Source organism: Ostrea edulis, chromosome 3 (genome assembly GCF_947568905.1).
Source record: "Ostrea edulis chromosome 3, xbOstEdul1.1, whole genome shotgun sequence".
NCBI classification, from domain to species: Eukaryota; Metazoa; Mollusca; class Bivalvia; order Ostreida; family Ostreidae; genus Ostrea; species Ostrea edulis.
In genome coordinates, this window is record NC_079166.1 from 6,723,746 (window position 1) to 6,744,248 (window position 20,503).

A 20,503-nucleotide genomic window follows, 5' to 3' on the forward strand; every position below is an offset into this window, starting at 1 on the left:
ATTTATGTATATTTCACTGTATTTAGTTGTAGGTACCTACATGTATATATATTCCTCTGACGTTACATGTATTGATTCATGAAAATTCTGTATTGTACCTAAATAAATGTATCATTTTCATTGGGGTTTGAGCAAATAAAATTAATGAATGAATGAAGGTAAATCTCCTGCTCTGTACATTGCAGCACCTGTCACCCAATTCCTAATTTAAATCACTGTTTATTTAATGTCCAGCAACTCTGTCCAGGTACATGCATGATAGTTCTTTATTATCCATGAGTTATATGACTCACCAGATTCAAAAACAGAATAACATAAATATGATATTTATAAACAAACATCACACAGGAGAGTATACATAAATAGAACAAAAGCTATATTAAGCATCTCTTTTTAAACATGCTAATTACAAGTATTTACCTAAATTAATCAATTCTTTGATATGTTTAACACTTAGTAATTGAACCAGTTTGAAGGTACTTGGTCTTTTATAACAATTTCATTATATATATATATATTAGGTCACCTGAGATTACTCAAGTGACCTATTGCATATTGGTTGTCGTCCGTCGTCGTGCGGTAACAGTTGAACATTTTTAACTTCTCGATAACTACTAGTCCAATTCTTTTCAAATTTGGCATATATTGAATCATTTTTGGGACAAGGGGGACATAAACTGTGAATTTCAGGACTCCAGCAGCCCCGGAGCCTTTGGTGCGGGACAAAAACTGCCCAAAATTGACCAATTTTCAAAAATCTAACATCAATATTTCTGTGACTTCGCCCAGAAAACATTTCACTCCAAGTATTGAGCACCAATAATTTGTCACCCATGCCCCCAAAAGTGCCCATGTTGTTACAAGCACCCCAAAAATGTTTACGAGCACCTCCAAATAAGGTGTGATTATATGGAATAAAAAGATTTATGTTTATAATAGTGCAATTTTGATTTAGATAATATCTTAAATGACCAAATTTAAAACACAAAATTGGTCAATACTCGACAGCATATAATTTACAGGTTCTAGTGCTACTATGTATATTGTTCTTTCCTTAGATATCAGATGCAACAAGGGTTTGTTCAGCCCACTTTCTTCCAACTGAAGTACGGCGGTCATTGAATGGAATACGGTCTTTAAAACCAGGGAGTGTACCAAGCATATTTGCTTGGAATTCACCAGTTAAACGGATCAGGCCACTTAGAAGATCATTGAAAAACATGTAAGTTAACAAATGTTTAGATGTATATAAGATCAGTGAAAAACTTTTAAATTGACTTAAAACTGTTTATAAATTGTTTACTCATCAGTAGAGGGCCCCATTGAGGGTTTTTTAGACAACCTCACAAAGTTATACAAATGAAGCTTGAATTGAATTAAAACTGGGCCAAAATAAAGGCCTTTTTTGTTTGGAATTACCTTTTGCTTCATTGAAATAATACCCGCTTAAAAATATTAACAAAATGGCTTTTAATATATTTTATTCAGTTTAACAAGCTTAATATTTTTGATAATGAATTCACTGTTTATTGAAATTTCTACTATAAATTTTTACTTAAAAAGTTTAATTTAAAAAAATATATACTCTAACCCCACCCCTCAGTCTGAAATCCATAAGGTGGCAATTTCAAATAAAAAAATAAAGGTTGGCATTAACACCAACACCCCCTCCATATATTTACGTATGCGATATTAAAGAAAAATACATTTTTAGATCTTTGTATCAATGTTCTGCTTTTTGAAATTTTTTTTGTACTTGTTAATGAGGAGTCCTCATCCCTCACTGTTTGGTCGGGACTAATTGTTTCTGATGCTCTTTGGCATTTAAAAAAAAATGAATTTTCAACATTTACATTTAGGTCACCAGTACGATCTGCAGAGGATAACAATTGCAGTATTGAGGAAGAGCCAGAATTATCGTCTTGTTTTGTGGATCAGACTGGATTAACACCACCTGTCTCAAATGACCATGATTACAGTGTCCATACTACAACCAAGGACCAACTTCAGGCAGCCCAAGAGGAAATTAAGGATTTACAGGAAAAGCTTGTAGCAGTAGAAAGGAGACTTTTTTCTGTAGAACGATTCACCACAGATCCCCAGTTGATTAACTTTTACACTGGTTTTAAAAATTATGAAACCTTAAAATGTTTGTTTATTGCTCTTCAGCCAACAGCAGAAACAATGATCAGGTGGACGCAAATGCAGAGACATTCCTCAAATGTGGAAAACATGAAGTTAAATGCTATCCGTAATGAAGCATTGCCACTAATTGATCAATTTTTTATGTTCCTATGTAGAGTTCGTCAGGGTTTTCCAGAACAGGACTTGGCTGTTAGATTTAACATATCTCAGTCTTCAGTGAGTAGAATTTTAATAACATGGGCAAATTATTTGTATACAATGCTTGGTAGTTTACCTTTATGGCCACCTCGTTGTGTGGTTGACAGTAACATGCCAAAATGTTTTCAAGAAACTTCTCCTCATGTTAGAGTGATTTTGGACTGTACAGAAATTAAAGTTCAAACTCCTAGCTCAAAAGTATTAAATTCTGAAATGTACTCGAATTATAAAAGTCACACAACATTTAAAAGCTTAATTGGGATTACACCTTGTGGTGTTGTTGCATTTATTAGTTCAATGTACACAGGTAACATTAGTGATAAAGCTATTACTGCATTGTCAGGAATTTTGGATTTGTTGGAGCCTAATGACCAAGTCATGGCTGATAAAGGGTTTTTAATTGAGGACTTATTAGAGAAAAAACAAGCTTCTTTGGTAATACCTCCTTTTCTTGGTGAAAAGGGTAAATTTTCTGCTTTGGAGGTAGCACTTACGCATGAAATAGCACGCCTTCGTATTCATGTTGAAAGAGCTATAAGGCGGATAAAAGAATATCATATATTTGATGGTGTCATTCCTCTTAATTTAGCTTCATCCATTAATCAGATATGGACTGTTTGTGCAATACTAACAAATTTCAGAGGACCTCTATTCTAGTTAAATGTGATTACGTGCACTAGGAATCTTATTAATGAAAGGTGAAGATAACGAACAGTGATCAATCTCACAACTCCAATAATACTGTTTAATTTTTGACCGAGTTGCACACGTGCATCTGTCTTATAGTATGGTGAATGGCGGGTGGGCTTCCCTGTAATAGGTATCTACTTTGTGCAATCAACTCCTCTCACAGCTTTTACTTGACATTTTTCAGACCTTGTACATTATAGCTGTTATAAAAACATTGAATATTTACATGTGAAATTCTAAAGTACCTGGGTTTAAAAAAAAATACATTTAATATGTCATTTTTACAGAGTGTTTTATAGAGATGTTTCTATGATGTCTTCAATGAGTATTGTCAATTTGTTATCAGTACAATTATAAACTTATGATTGTATAGCAGTACACGTTTTCAGTGCACATACATTTACATGTGTACAACTTATTCATGTGATATAAAATAAATATTTGAAGAAATAAAAAGTTTTTATTTATGAGTAGATTACATCGAGGCAAATTTGAATTTTATGTTGATAAGCAATGACCATTATAATTACGAAAATTACAGAGGTATATATTTATTGGAATACAGTGTACTATAGCAAGTTGTCTCATGATATATATTCCTCAGCCTTGCTGAAATTAAATTACATATACCAATTATAGAGGTAAAAGCAATTCTGGCAACATCAAGATTACAAAAATCACTATGAAGTATTGTATACTGTTATGTTCAATAAATTCTGAGCAGCAATTACTGACATCGATGTTAAGTAATAAATGCATTTACATCATTCTGAGAATTTTGGGCAAGAAATAATTAAAGTAAAATCTGTCCAGAGACAACTTGATTTCTTCCCACTTCTCTTCATTAAAGTTTATTCTCTCTTTATGGTAATCCTGTCTACATTTCACAAAAAAGTCGCACCAATGGAGCCCAGTAAGTGCCATCTGTCCCATCACTTGGTAGTAATATTGATGAGAATGCTTGAGTTTGTATGTCCCATCATTGGTCCTTTTAAGGTACGCGCATTCTTGAAAAGAATCTTTGTCCGGACATTTGATCTCTAGAAGTCCATACTGTGATGCAGAATTTGGGTCATATATTTTTCTGTCTGGTGATGCTCCAAGATGCGGAGAACTTGGGTTTATAACAAAGCCACACAAGTACACATTATTTCCAGTTATATCGGAATATAATTTTGCTGCTTCAGGTTCATTTTGCAAGCCAAATTTCATAGCAACAGTCTGTATATTTTTGGATTTTAAAAGACGCATAGCTAACTTCTCATGATCTGCCCTCCTTGCACATATGTCCTTAAACATTGTCGAGGTCATCTTATGCCGACGAATGTTGTGCCATAACTTAGTGACACTCTGCAATCGCGTTTGTTCCTCCAATTCCAACGCATGAGGACGATCAATGTGCATGCCCATGAAAACATCATGTTCTCCATTGTTCAACACTCTGTTATAATGACGAGGCTGTTCTGGAAGTAATAAATCAGGGAATTCTTGCTGTTCATTGTGGTTTATTATATCATCAACAGAGGTATGTGGTTTTTGTTGATAAGAAAGCACAGATCCTTTGGGTACTGGTCCAAACTTAGATAGAGACTCTGTTTCACTTGAACTGTCGGTAGATAAAATGCGTAAAATCTGTGCATCGCTCTTCATGGCTGTGAGCTGCTCAAGTAATGTCGTCTTAAACTGTACACACGGAATCGTTTTAACCGGACAGTATATGTTTGGAAGGACACCTTCAGTGACCCGCCTTTTCTTCTTAGGTGGTTGCTTTTTAGGATTCACCTGTAAAATTATGGAGGGAACATATGAAATTTATCAAAGAACAACAATTTATCTGTTTATTTAGGCATTAGTTTTCAAAATTGTTTGTTTGACCTTTACAGACTCAGTATTGAATGTAGAGAAAATAGGGGGTTTTCTTTTAATATCTCAGCATCACATATAGTATACACATATATATATATATATAGTTATTTACATCAGCAATCTTAATTTTAATAACAATCACCATTCACCAAGACAGCTCATATTATAATTATGTAGACTTGGATTCAATGGTCCAGTATTTGCAGGTGTGGAGTGTAAACAGGTAATTTTTAAATGAAAAAAGAATTTGGAGATGATTATAGTTTCAAGTCTGGTTGTCGTATCCCCCCCCCCCCCCTTTCAGTGGACAAGACTAAGAAATCCTTCATGCAAATAAATTTGAATCATAAAAAAAATACCTTGCATATTTCTAAACTATGTACTGGTTTTGGTTCCAAACCCTCGATTCTCTGGGGAACATGCCAGGTCTGCGGTAAAGACGTTTTACTTTGCATTGGTGGTACAGCCTTCAGACCAAGTCTATATAATAAGTATATAAAAAGCCAAATTATTTTGTTGAGGATTAGATTTTTAACAAGAAGTTCATGGGTCACATAGCTCATACAAGTCATCTTGGCCCTGCTGTTGTACAGATATTGTGATTTTTTTTTTTTTTAAATCTGGTACCAAAAGAAAGGTTTTGTCACGTTGGATGTATACATACACAAAATAAAAAAAGATTTATCACTCACAATTCAGAAGTTAAGAGAAAAGTTAAAGTTTTAAAATTTGGTTCAAACTCCTAGGCAAAGGTCACATGGTCAAACATCATCTTGCCTATGTAAGCTGTAAACTTTGCATATCCTCATAGGAATAAAAAAAAAGGTGTTATATATCAAGCATGGATTAGGCATAAACTTTATGCAAATTATGCAACTTAACTAAACCGGATTAAATAGTAATCAAACCAATTATGACAATCCCCTGTTTAATAGTGTATTATCGAGTCAGATTGAGAACGCTTGAACCTGCACTACCTGGGGATGCATGCATAATAATATGAGTATTCATGGCCATGCTGTAAGTTTACAGACGGACACCAGACAAAGTGATCAAAAAACCTCACTTGAGCTTTAAGCTCATGTGCACTAAAAACTAAATCTTATGCATTGTTCTGTAGCTTATAAGTGTAATAAAAATGGCCTTATTACTAGCTTAATAATTTTTAAAATATCATCATTTGTCTGCAGTATGGCTTCTTTACTTTAGCATTAACTTTAACATGTTTTTCAAGATTTTAGAAATGAAAGTCATTTAGAATATATAATTATGAACTTAAATTATAAATACAGTATGTTTCTTAAAACTGTTAAATTACAAAAAAATAAGAATATAATGTGAGAAATTTGATAATGGATACCTTAAATAGTGGCACAAAAGGTACAATAATCCTACACTATGACTACAGTGCCCATTCCCAGCTTTACATTCACATTGTGAAAGCAATATGTCTGAAGACGTTCGACAAAACTCAACCTGCAAAAGAAAAAATGTTTTTATATAATTTTAATTTTTTTTGTCAATCTGTACTAAAACACATTAGAAATGAACAATAACAATACATCTATCACAATTAACCAATATTTTTCCTGCAGTGTATCAGGAGTTCATGTATATAGCCCCCTAGTTTAAATTTAACATTTGGCTTATTACCATAGTACACAAAATATTCATATCATATCATTGAACCTCCCTATCTATTTGTGTTTTGTATATAAATATTAGGATCAATAAGCAAACTTTCAAAAGGGAAAAAATAATAAATCAATTACAATTGAAAATGAAATGACCATCGGCATTTTAATTTAATGGCATGTCAAAATAAGCAAATATCACAAATTTTTATATGTATTTTTCAAGTAAATTGAAAAATGGTTGACTATTCTGCAATTATTTGAAACTTATCATTCATGACTGCTGGACATGTTTTGAATAATTCAAATAATTTTTTCCCCTTTAAAACATACCTCTGGTCTGCAATAGTGAAACAAAGAAACACACATACACAAAACTACCCCCTCCCTTTCCAAAAAAACAAACAAACAAATACTTAAAATCAATGTGAACTAAATGAAACAACTAACAATTAAACTATTGAACTAGCGAACCATTAACTTATATGGTGGATTATTTTTTTTCATCGATGGGAATGCCTTGGCTCTGACACGCACTACATCCTCACATGTTTGTACTAAAGCAAGAGACAAAATGATATAAAATCCCAATTCTCCACTGATTTTATACTCCATTACTCGATATCTTAAGCAAGTAAGATACAATGAATATATACTATACATGTAGCATAATTATAGGAAAAGTAATTCCAGCCAAATTCTTATTTCCTGATAAACAGCTGATATATAGAGGAAATTCGGTCGAAATCAGCAACAAATAAAAGTGTATTTAGAACTTTAAAATCATAATCCACGAATATTCATAGTCACTTAGCTGCTATTTTCCCATACTGTTTTATCTATGAAATTAAAAAAAAAAAACCATCCAACTACCAAATACCGTTTAATATTGTCAGCGTTGTATAGTTATTCTGCCATTACTTTTGCAGATAGTTTAACCAAAGACACAATAGGACGGTGCGTAGTCTTTATTATGTACTTCATGTGTGGTAAAAGACTGAAACAAGCAAAAGGAGTAATAAATATACTGTTAAATCCAAATTTTGACTATTTTCTTTTTGTAACATTTCTTAAGTTTATTTTTGATTATTTATTTATTCATTTGTAATTTAACAGTATATTTATTACTCCTTTTGCTTGTTTCAGTCTTTTACCACACATGAAGTACATAATAAAGACTACACACCGTCCTATTGTGTCTTTGGTTAAACTATCTGCAAAAGTAATGGCAGAATAGTAAAAGAAGTGTTCCTATCAAGATGTCTGACGCAGAAGACCGGCTAAGTAGAATAAGAACTCTAACAAAGAAAGGACGAGAGTTTTTCTACAGTAAACTAGAGTCTTACGTTAGGGATGTCGATAAGTCCTGGAAGGAGTTTGAAGACATTTTAGTGAATTTCGATGAATCTTCCACAGACATTAAATACCTCCGAAAAATTGAGACAGATCTAGAGAGGGCCAAAAAGCATTATGTCATGGAAACAGATGTACTGTTTTCCTTTTTTAATCGTTCTCACACGGAAGAGAGTGAAGTGGAAATGGAGAAACATTTAGTGAAAAATGAAAGATGTCATACAGTGATGGATAATTTCAGGGAAAAGATTAAAAATCTACTTCTTGATGCGGCTGAAATACTTTCCGAAAGATATGAAACTAGATCCGAAGCTACCGTTTCTAGCCGACACAGCAGTATAAAATCAGAATTGAGGAAAAAACGCATGCAAGCCAAAGCTCAACAGACACGACTCGCCTTTGCCGAAAAACAAACAGAACTACAAAAGGAAAAGAATTTACTTGAAGCAAAATTAGATCTTCTTGAGCAACAAAAGGAAGTAGCTACCTTGGAGGCGGAGATCCGGGTGCTAGAAGATACTGATTCGTCGCGTGGGCTAGAATACTTTCCATCGAGATATACAGAACTAATGGTGTCTTCAAAAGAGAAATTTACAGCTGACTTTGTGAATGGACAAACACGTTTCAGTGATATTGAAAGTAAAGAAGAAAAGAAAATTGACATTCATGATAACATCCTATCACCACCTAGATGTGAACCGTTGGATCCGTATGCATCCGAATTCAGACCATGTTCATACTCTGGAGTCGCCACAGACTTAACGCAATTTCTTCTGAAGAAAGATCTTCTTCTTTCCCGTTTTAGTTCCTTCAACGATCGACCAGAAACATACGAAACCTGGAAAGCTACCTTTAAAAACATCACTAAAGAGCTGAATGTGACGCCATTTGAGGAAATGGATTTATTGGTGAAATGGTTGGGACCCGAATCACGAAAGTTTGCCAGCAGTATGAGAGCTTCAAATATCAACAACCCATTCACAGGATTACGTCGCATATGGGATCGTCTTGAAGAGAGATATGGCAGACCCGAAATGATAGAAACTGCCTTGAAGCAAAAACTGGATAGTTTTCCCAAAATTTCATCCAAAGAGCCAAAGAAATTGTACGATCTCTTAGACATTCTTACAGAAATTGAGTCTGTCAAAGAAAATCCGACATATGCGATTCTTCTCTCATATTTCGACTCATCGTCTGGAGTTATTCCCATCATCAATAAGCTCCCTCATGGACTGCAAGAGAAATGGGTTTCCCAAGCTGCCAGATACAAGAAACAGTTTAATGTTCCTTTTCCACCTTTTGGATTCTTAGTCAACTTCATCCGAGAGCTCAGCACGATGAAAAATGATCCAGCTCTTCAATATGAATGTTCAGAATCATCTTCTACATCGAAAAAACGACAACAAGAAAGTAAAGGAACTACAGGATCTCTTTCTGTTCATAGCCGTAAAACGGAGTTAGCAGGGGAAGACGAAGAAAACAAAACTAACACTAATTCAAGATGTCCAATACACAAAGCAGATCATACATTGCATGCATGCAGAGCTTTCCATGCGAAACCGCTCCAAGAACGAAAGGATATTCTTCGTGAGCATGGATTTTGTTACAAGTGTTGTATGTCCAAGCACCTTTCTAGAAATTGTAAGGCGACCATTAAATGTGATATGTGTGGAAATAAGCGTCATGCGACAGCGATGCACCCCGATCAAGGACCCAGCAATGTGACAGCCAGCGTCAGCACAGTTGCAGATGGCGGGGAGAGGAAATTACCAACAAAATCAACAGTGGATAGTAAATGTACTGAACTCTGTGAACAAACGCTCAGTGGACGCTCTTGTGCAAAAGTTGTTCCCGTACGAGTGTATCCTTTAGGAAATAAAGATAGCGCTGTCCGGATGTACGCCATTATAGACGAGCAGAGCAATAGAACACTAGCCAGATCAGAATTCTTCAATCTTTTCGACACACACAATGAAACTCAAACGTACACTTTGTTCTCATGCAGCGGACGTTCTATCTGTAGTGGAAGAAGAGCATGTGGTTTTGTTATCGAAGCTATTGATGGCAGCTATCAGCTAAACCTTCCAACTGTCATAGAATGCGATGATATACCAAACAACAGACAGGAAATTCCAACACCGGAAGTGGCAAATGCATATCCTCATTTGTCAGAAATTGCTAGTGAACTACACCCTCTTGATATCGACATGGAAATTCTTCTCTTAATTGGACGTGATCTTGGAGATGCGCACCATATTATTGAGCAAAGAATAGGCCCATCGCAGTCACCATACGCGCAGAAACTTGGTCCTGGATGGGTTGTCATCGGAGAGGTGTGTCTAGGCAGAACTCACAGACCAAAGATTGTTATCGCAAACAAAGTAACTATTTTACCAAACGGTAGAACTACTGTATGTGATCCGTGTACAAGTAACATCGCTCTTAAGGAAATACTATGCATTCCTGAAACAGATCTTATTGGAGACTCTGTATTTCATACAACTGAATACGATGACCAACCTGGACTATCCATAGATGATAGATTGTTTTTGTCTATGATGGATCGAGAACTCTATCGAAATGACAGTGGACAATGGGTTGCACCGTTACCGTTCAAGGAACCAAGACGGAGACTCCCAGATAACAGGCAACTAGCTGTTAAAAGAGCTCATATTTTGGACGTGAATCTAAAGAGAAACCCAGAAAAATGTCTGCATGCCACCACATTTATGCAGCAGATAATTGATTCTGGTCATGCTGAACGTGCACCACCAGTCAATGAAAGGGAGGAGTTCTGGTACTTACCTATTTTCAGTGTGTACCATTCCAAAAAGCCAAATCAGATCAGAATGGTTTTTGACTCGTCCGCTCAGTTTAATGGTGTTTCATTGAACAATGTCTTGCTCTCTGGACCCGATCTTACAAATAGCTTACTTGGAGTGTTGATGCGATTTAGAGTTGAAAAAATAGGCATCATGGCGGAAAAGTAAAGGAAGACCATAGGAACTACTTGCGATTTCTGTGGTATGAAGATAACAAGAGTTCATGTATATAGCCCCCTAGTTTAAATTTAACATTTGGCTTATTACCATATTACACAAAATATTCATATCATATCATTGAACCTCCCTATCTATTTGTGTTTTGTATATAAATATTAGGATCAATAAGCAAACTTTCAAAAGGGAAAAAATAATAAATCAATTACAATTGAAAATGAAATGACCATCGGCATTTTAATTTAATGGCATGTCAAAATAAGCAAATATCACAAATTTTTATATGTATTTTTCAAGTAAATTGAAAAATGGTTGACTATTCTGCAATTATTTGAAACTTATCATTCATGACTGCTGGACATGTTTTGAATAATTCAAATAATTTTTTCCCCTTTAAAACATACCTCTGGTCTGCAATAGTGAAACAAAGAAACACACATACACAAAACTACCCCCTCCCTTTCCAAAAAACAAACAAACAAATACTTAAAATCAATGTGAACTAAATGAAACAACTAACAATTAAACTATTGAACTAGCGAACCATTAACTTATATGGTGGATTATTTTTTTTCATCGATGGGAATGCCTTGGCTCTGACACGCACTACATCCTCACATGTTTGTACTAAAGCAAGAGACAAAATGATATAAAATCCTAATTCTCCACTGATTTTATACTCCATTACTCGATATCTTAAGCAAGTAAGATACAATGAATATATACTATACATGTAGCATAATTATAGGAAAAGTAATTCCAGCCAAATTCTTATTTCCTGATAAACAGCTGATATATAGAGGAAATTCGGTCGAAATCAGCAACAAATAAAAGTGTATTTAGAACTTTAAAATCATAATCCACGAATATTCATAGTCACTTAGCTGCTATTTTCCCATACTGTTTTATCTATGAAATTAAAAAAAAAAAAACCATCCAACTACCAAATACCGTTTAATATTGTCAGCGTTGTATAGTTATTCTGCCATTACTTTTGCAGATAGTTTAACCAAAGACACAATAGGACGGTGCGTAGTCTTTATTATGTACTTCATGTGTGGTAAAAGACTGAAACAAGCAAAAGGAGTAATAAATATACTGTTAAATCCAAATTTTGACTATTTTCTTTTTGTAACATTTCTTAAGTTTATTTTTGATTATTTATTTATTCATTTGTAATTTAACAGTATATTTATTATCATAGTGATACTGTCCACAGAGCTATACTTACTTTCGACTTCATGTATAAAACCTTCTATTAAGTTCCAAATGGCAATATAAAATTCAGGACAAATATTTTATTTTATCTATTTATCACACATTGTATAAATCAATACCATGAATACGATATATATAACATGGGAAATAACTCGTATAAATTTCGGTAATTTCGGTGATTCTATGTACCGGAAATACCCCCCCCCCCCCCCCCCACACACACACAATCACTACACATTTTATACATTTTGTAAGGTGTGTCTCTGACAATTGATGACGGAAAATCGAAGGTGACACCACTAGTTAAGCCATGATACACTCACTTGCGTACATTCCCATTACTTACCTTTAGTCTCCTCGCATGCGCAAAATATTGTTAACAGATATCCGCTCGAATTTGTTCAGTTTTGTAAAAAGGTCAACCGACGTTTGTCACTGCATTGGTACGTATTGCACACAGAAAACGATTGGCTTTACACATATTATCATATATACTTTTCTAATATGTTGACGGTGCTACCGTTTGAGCGAGCGTATAGCTTCATGTATGTCCATGCTTTGATGAGGTTCAATTTAAACAATATCTATTTGCCAAATACTCATTACATGAATTTTCTCCCAGGGTTTTATATTAAAACATGTATACATGAATGTGATTGAAATAATTTCAAGTTTGTAAAACTGCATGTTTAAACAGCTAGCACTGCCTTTCCATATAATGAAAATTTTAAAAATAAATCGATAAATTCCAACTATTGGGCATGTATATGATTACGGTGTGACCGTTGGGGCGAGCGCAGCATATCTGAATACATTTTCAAAAAATTTATATTGAAAACAAGGAAAACTGATCCGATTCACTGTCAATACGTAGGATTACTGTCTTGCTCTTCTCGCCAATGTAGGAACCAGTTTAGCGGGGAATGCAACGAGCGTGTTGTATTAAATCTATTTTGTTAAGCGTAAAATCCATATTGCTCTAAATGCTATTTAAATAAAAATAAAATAAGTAAAACAGGTTGTATAAGAACAAATGACCAGTAGGTGAAGATAAGGAGTCCGTTATGATTGCACAACATAGTAATCTTGACTTAGATTTCATCTGCACACACTAGTTATAATAAATTGTAAATAGATGGGTCTTTAGTTTAGATTTAAAGACACAGAGACTTGCAGGAGTTCTGATATCATATGGTAGAGCATTCCACAGTTTAGGGCCAGCCACACTAAAAGCTCGAGTTTGAATCACACTAGTTTCTGTGGAAACGAGGGGGTTAGAAAGACCGAATATAAATAACCCCCTCGTTTCCACAGAAACTAGAATGATCACACATGAGGTGATGAATGGCACTTGTATTAGGCTCTGATCACTGGCCCGCAGAGTTCTGGAGGGAGCACAGGGTGTTATGAGTTCCTGCAGATAGGATTGAGCCATGATGTTGACTGTTTTGTACACTAACACCAATATCTTGAAGATGACTCTCTGCTGAACTGGAAGCCAGTGGAGGGAGTGTAGTACTGGCGTAATGCTGTCATATTTGCGGGTGCCTGAGATGACTCTGGCTGTGGTGTTTTGGATGGAGTGGAGACGCTGGATCTGCTTTGATGGTAAGCTGTAGTAAAGAGAGTTGCAGTAGTCCAGCTTTGTTGTTATGAAGGCATGGCCGACAATACATTCCTCCAGCAATTTCCTGCCCAAATATCTCCTCAGCTGGCTCAGGTTCTTAAGGTGGATGAAGGTACCTCTGCACACTGATGATATATGTGCCTCCATGGTCATGTGAGAGTCAATGGTTACACCAACGCCCCTGGCCTTAGTAACAGGAGTGATAGCTAGGGTCGTCCCCTACTTGCAGTGATGGCATGTGCAGCTTAGAGGCCATTTGTTTGGAGGATATCACTAGCACCTCAGTCTTGTCTGTGTTGATCTTGAGCCATCCAGTTTTGAACTGACCCCAAGCAAGACTCCATCTGACTGACTACAATATATGCGCCCTGCCACCACCATGCGAACCGATCTAATTTTAAAAAAAAATGAAATCATATCATAATCCCCTTGTAGCAATGGTATGTTCCAAAAGAGAAAATTAGAACAATTTTCATAATATTGTACATAATCCTAGTTGTAACACAATGATGAAAATTTTCAGCATTCATATATAATTATTGAATTCAGCCCCTTTCCACTGTTGTTGTGAGGATACATTAATTAAGATTAATTCACAAAACTAGAATTCATTAATGATTTTTCAGTAGTTAATAGCAAGTGGCATGGTTAGTTATCATGAGGGAGGGGGGGGGGGGGGTGTCATCATGGTTTGCATTACAGGACATGTTAAACGGAAATGGATTCAAGCACTTACTATTTTTAGTCACGGAAAAAACCCAAAGATTTTTAAAAAATGTTTTCAATCCGACCAAATTACATCGAGGTTTTTGTAATTTTTTAAATAGCACTAATTCAGTACCTGTGTTCCCTCACATATTGCATTCTAACGATTTTTAAAACTTAAGTCTCCCTTTTTTCTTGTTACATGTATAATAATGAATTCCTATTGAGAATTTAGTATTTTAATCAGATTTATGGTTTGCAGTTAATTATACATGATTTGTATTCGATGCCATACATATGCCTAATGTTTACGTATATTCCATATTGTCCCGGTAGTATGACTTTTACAAATGGAAATAACAAGTACGTATTTAGATCCGCCACTGTCAGTCTTATTATGACGTCACACATCATCTTAGCCTGCCTTTCATAAACACTGGACTTCGTTAAACATTTCGCCTAATGGTGCACTGAATTTTGGAGGTAGGAGACCACAAGATTAGGATGATAATCCACATAAGTTCATAATCATATTCCAAGGTGTGACTTTGCGAGATCTCAGCCATTTTTGACAAGGGACTTCTGGGATTGGCGTAAACAAAATTTCCTTGTTAGAGGTTTAGATTTAGCTTGGATTATTTCCCACGCTCTAGTCATTAGAGCTCGCAGTACAAGCCAACGCTTTGCGCTGGCTCGCTATTATAACGTACAACACTCGTAAGGTTATTGACAATAAATTTAGCCTGAACCCTAGAGTCGTAAACAAATAAGCTCTTTGATCCGCTCCTTTATAACAATAACGGAGCGGATCAAAGATCTTATTTTGATCCGCTCCTTTATAACAATAACGGAGCGGATCAAAGATCTTATTTTAATCAGATTGTGTAAATTTCACGGTCGTGGTCCGCTGGTTCCCATGGTTTACCACTGATGTGTTGACGCTTAATTGCAGATATCCAGAGCTCTCTTCTTGATTCTGGCTTCTTGGGTATGCGGTAAAAGCTTTTCGGACTACTCTTATCAAATCGATTAGCACAGCCTATTACACAACATGATACAACCATCGTTTTGCTCGTGTTTACTCAGCATTCGGCCATTAAACTTTCAAATGTTTTGCCAACCAGTAAGTCACGTGACTGATTTCTGACGTCACGGCGAAAATCCCTATAGTAGGCGACTCATTACAATCATGCAAACATTTGGCCATCTTGCTCTCTAGAAGTAACAAATTTTAAAAAAAATAAATATTTTATTGTTACGTATTTTTTGGTCAAGCATAAATACAAAAGAAAATCTTCCATTTGGAAACAATAATGGACAATATTGCACATGTTTAACCAGAAATAATTTTTATTGCACCATGGTGTAAATAATTCTTTCATATACATGTACTACATGTAATGATGCATTGTGAAATATTTATATTTCCAATGTTTTTGCCTTCGATATATAGATCTATAAATCATAAAGATTCATGTGGCCATTTATCGCAATTCACCTTTGAATTAGAACGCTTTACCCGATATAGTATTGCGTTGTGTGACGACACAATTGAATGAGACGATTGAACAATTTGAATGACATGTTTGATGTAATACAACAAGAGTTTTCATTGGCCGATTACAGCCCGCCCACTTTCTCGAGCTGATTCAGTGTTGCTGGAGAACTGTACATAGCTCTCTGAAAAGATCCACTTCTTATAAAAACCTTCCATTTACGGGTCACAAAAAGCTGCGGACGGTTGAGGCCTGAAATCGGAGTATTCTTGTGTTGCTGTCTCATAAACTCAATATAAAAAAAATCTTAACATATTTTCCTACTATATACTTGCGTCCAAACATACCTTCAAATATTCATTAAAGCCACACACCACCCGAAAACTCGCAGCTTCAAATAATTTCGTATGTTGACGTAGCCGGTCAATTCGAACTCTTGCTATTGGTATCTATTCATAAAACCGGTTGTAAGTTATGTATTCGCTCTTCATTTATTATCAACATTAATAGAAATTCAAACATTTTTGTACCAGTTTTTGTAAAGGTAAAATAAGCTCTATATGAACGAAAATGCTACATAAGCCCATTAGATGGAGACCGGTCGGCGCGGCCGCTCATGACTAATGCCGTGAGTTTAGCTATTTGAATAATTATCATTTAATAGGACTGGGGTGGTATATTATTTAATCAATTTAGCTAAAATATTTGTGGGGTATTAGTACACATCTAGACGCTATTGTGCCAATATGGAATTGAACCGGGATTCGAATTGACTGGCTACCAACATGGCTACGTCTACGAACGAAATCATCAAAAGCTGTGATCGAGTTTTTGGGTCGTATGGGGCTTTAATAAATATTTGAAGGTATGTTTGGACACAAGTATAGTAGGAAAATATCTTAGGAATTTTTTTTATATTAAATTTATGAGACAACAACACAAGAATACAACTTTTTCTCTTTCTTCCTTTGAAGTTTTTTTTTCCATCTAGCATCTGGCCGTCATGTTTTCAAATGCTGACTACTCCCGTATTAGGGAATTTGGGCGGACTTATACATATGGACCAATGAGAGTTTCTGTTGCATTTCGCAATTGTATTACAAACAGATTCAATTGTGTCGTCACACAACGCAATACTATATCGGCCAAAGCGTTCTAATTCAAAGGTGAATTGCGATAAATCCTCATGAATGCACTCTGCAGTTGTACAATTTAACAGCTGGGAATTCCAACAGCAATTAAAGTTTAATACAAATAAAAGAAATAAAATTTTAGCTTTGAAAATACATGATGGTGTGAATTGCACCGCTTCACACCAGGGAAGTATATGTCCGCATGATGGTGCATTCCCTCGTGTATTTTCGAAAAAGAAATTTATTTCGTGAATATATTTATAACATTAGTGATGTATTCTTTCAGAATGACCTATGCTTTTGTTGATAAGATCTTTTTAGTTAATAACACTGCTTTCCTTCTCATTGTTTCAAACTTTTCTTCTGAGCATGAAGTATTATATGCAGGGTATATACTTACAATGTACTTTGGCTTCTTAATTTAGCAACTTTAACAGCAAAACAAGAGACTTAATCTATGGTTGCACTAAATTATGGAAATCTCTATTTATATTATTGTACATACATATATTAAGAAAATTGAACAGCAGAGATGGAAACATCATATCACTTTTGTCACATTTTGAAACTGTAAGTTTCTCATCTCAATACGATACTACATGTACACTGTACATATTTCTCATCTCAATATGATACTACATGTACATTGTACGTATTTCTCATCTCAATATGATACTACATGTACATTGTACGTATTTCTCATCTCAATATGATACTACATGTACATTGTACGTATTTCTCATCTCAATATGATACTACATGTACACTACGTATTTCTCATCTCAATATGATACTACATGTACACTGTACATATTTCTCATCTCAATATGATACTACATGTACACTGTACGTATTTCTCATCTCAATATGATTCTACATGTACATTGTACGTATTTCTCATCTCAATACGATACACTACATGTACACTGTACGTATTTCTCATCTCAATATGATACTACATGTACACTACATATTTCTCATCTCTACATGTACACTGTATGTATTTCTCATCTCAATACGATACACTACATGTACACTGTACGTATTTCTCATCTCATGACAATATGATACTACATGTACATTGTACGTATTTCTCATCTCAATATGATACTACATGTACATTGTACGTATTTCTCATCTCAATACGATACTACATGTACACTGTACGTATTTCTCATCTCAATATGATACTACATGTACACTACGTATTTCTCATCTCTACATGTACACTGTATGTATGCAGGAGATGTGTTTTGCCTCTTCTATCCTTTCAGCACACAATCAGTGGAATTTGTTGAGGTATTTGTTGTAGAACTGGAAGCACACAATCAGTGGAATTTGTTGAGGTATTTGTTGTAGAACTGGATATCCTTTTTGTTTGGTTCTCTTGCACCACGGGAACCAATTAGAATAGAATGGTTATAAATATCCTGGTCCTGTTTGTTCACTGGGGGAGGTTCTACACCGTAGCTACTGCCAAGCTTAAACACACCCTTGGGGTACCTATAAAAATTTACATGTGTTTTGTTTTCAAAATTTTGCTCTCAAATTATATATAAAAATATTTGGTATCATAACTCTTTTATAACACACACACATTTAAACACACCGAATTTTCCATTATCATACTGCACGTCGTTACATCCTATTCAAGATACATGTACCAACACAAAATCTCTAAAATACTGTCTGGTGTAACACCCTTTTTAAGATATTCATTCCCAACTTCTTGTAAATACTGCCTTGTGCCACACCCTTTCAACATACTTATACAAAACAAGAGGTATTTACAAGCTATATAACATCCCCTATCCCTCTTCTGAATCAATATATGCACATCTACAAATGGCAATGAAGCATAATTTGTACAAAGATACTCACACTAAATTCTTTATAACACTGCCCGGAGTCACGCCCCGTTTAAGATACTCCTACTAAATTCTCTATAACACTGCCTAGAGTCACGCCTCGTTTAAGATACTCATACTAAATTCTCTATAATACTGCCCAGAGTCACGCCTCGTTTAAGATACTCATACTAAATTCTCTATAATACTGCCCAGAGTCACGCCTCGTTTAAGATACTCTTACTAAATTCTCTATAATACTGCCCAGAGTCACGCCCCGTTTAAGATACTCCTACTAAATTCACTATAATACTGCCCGGAGTCACGCCCCGTTTAAGATACTCACACTAAATTCTCTATAATACTGCCCGGAGTCACGCCCCGTTTAAGATACTCACACTAAATTCTTTATAATACTGCCCGGAGTCACGCCCCGTTTAAGATACTCACACTAAATTCTCTATAATACTGCCTGGAGTCACGCCCCGTTTCTCATTCTTTGGAGGAGTCTGACAGACGTCACTGATCCTCACATATCTAGAACACAACAGTAACTTAAAGCATTAGACAAAAGTAAATTCACATATTGAGAAAAATATAGGAAATATCTGTTTAAACAATTTACATTTATCATATATGAAATATGGTGGTAATTTTGACCAAATGAATCTGATTAACAATCCAATATATATGTGTAAATATAACAGACATGCTGTCCTCATTCTCCTATTACAAATTTTCTAAAACTTAATTCCTGGTACATGTAATATATTTTGAATTGTCTGGTAAAAAAAACCTTGGGATTCATATTATCCAATGAAGGCAAGAAGGAAATTGTATACACTTAACAAATTCCAACATGCTTTACACTGATTAATGAAGACTTTGGATGTAATCTATACATTAGCTGAAACATTGCTGACCAACAAGATGACAGGAAACTTACAGCTGTCAATCAAAGAGAAAGCTGAGTATGGCACCTACAGTGTTATGAACACATCAGGCCTAAAGTATCTATATGATTGATATCATCAGAAAAAGTTGTACACAATAATGATATTTACTATCCAAAGACATGAAAAACATTATTGAATTGATTGATTGATGTTTTTCCGACACACTCAACAATTTTTCAATTATCTGGTGGCGCCCAGTTTTTATTGGTGGAAGAGAGAACCCAGATACAATGTACCTGGGAAGAGACCACCGACCTTCTGAAAGTAAACTGGGAAACTTTCTCACTTACCGGCGCGAGCGGGATTCGAACCTGTGCCGACAGAGGTAAGAGGCCATGTGATTTTGAGCGCGATGCTCTAACCACTTGGCCATGGAGGCCCCTAATATTATTGAAAGCAAATACATGTAAATATTACTAAATAACAAACCCTAATTCAAATTGTCATGCAGAGTTTGATATTCAAAAATTTCAATTGAAACAACATTATTTACTATTTGTATACTGTAGAATCATTTAAATTCGTGGGGGCCTATTTTCGTGGATTGTTGAATTTTTACGGCTTCTTGGGGACGTAATTTCGTGGATTTCTATATTTGTAAGATTCTTGTATACTAGTTGTCTTTATTCATCGAGG

The 20,503-nt window shown here is 35.1% G+C and overlaps 3 protein-coding genes across 7 annotated transcripts in view; 1 reads left to right on the plus strand and 2 right to left on the minus strand.

Annotated features, from left to right (window-relative positions):
- Positions 1-149: 149 nt before the first annotated feature.
- LOC125654113 (uncharacterized) lies at positions 150-3,489 on the plus strand. Its single transcript, XM_048883896.2, has 3 exons — positions 150-899; positions 1,059-1,222; positions 1,860-3,489. Exons 1-3 carry the CDS (start codon positions 834-836, stop codon positions 2,998-3,000), a joined length of 1,371 nt encoding a protein of 456 aa, XP_048739853.2. The 5' UTR covers positions 150-833; the 3' UTR covers positions 3,001-3,489.
- Positions 3,474-12,139, minus strand: LOC125654115 (uncharacterized). The gene is made up of 4 exons (XM_056159844.1): positions 12,117-12,139; positions 6,260-6,375; positions 5,259-5,379; positions 3,474-4,815 (listed from the first exon to the last, which is right to left on the minus strand). Exons 1-4 carry the CDS (start codon positions 12,126-12,128, stop codon positions 3,793-3,795), a joined length of 1,272 nt encoding a protein of 423 aa, XP_056015819.1. The 5' UTR covers positions 12,129-12,139; the 3' UTR covers positions 3,474-3,792.
- A 3,525-nt stretch (positions 12,140-15,664) lies between these two features.
- The window catches only part of LOC125673082 (polyphosphoinositide phosphatase-like), a 38,028-nt gene continuing 33,189 nt past the window's right edge, over positions 15,665-20,503 (minus strand). For all 5 annotated transcript variants that reach the window (XM_056159842.1, XM_056159840.1, XM_056159841.1 and 2 more), the window contains 2 exons: positions 19,362-19,448; positions 15,665-18,567 (listed from right to left, as the gene is read on the minus strand). In XM_056159842.1, the coding sequence (XP_056015817.1) occupies positions 18,393-18,567; positions 19,362-19,448 (262 nt within the window). In that variant the 3' untranslated portion in view covers positions 15,665-18,392. The remainder of the gene's footprint in view (positions 18,568-19,361; positions 19,449-20,503) is intronic.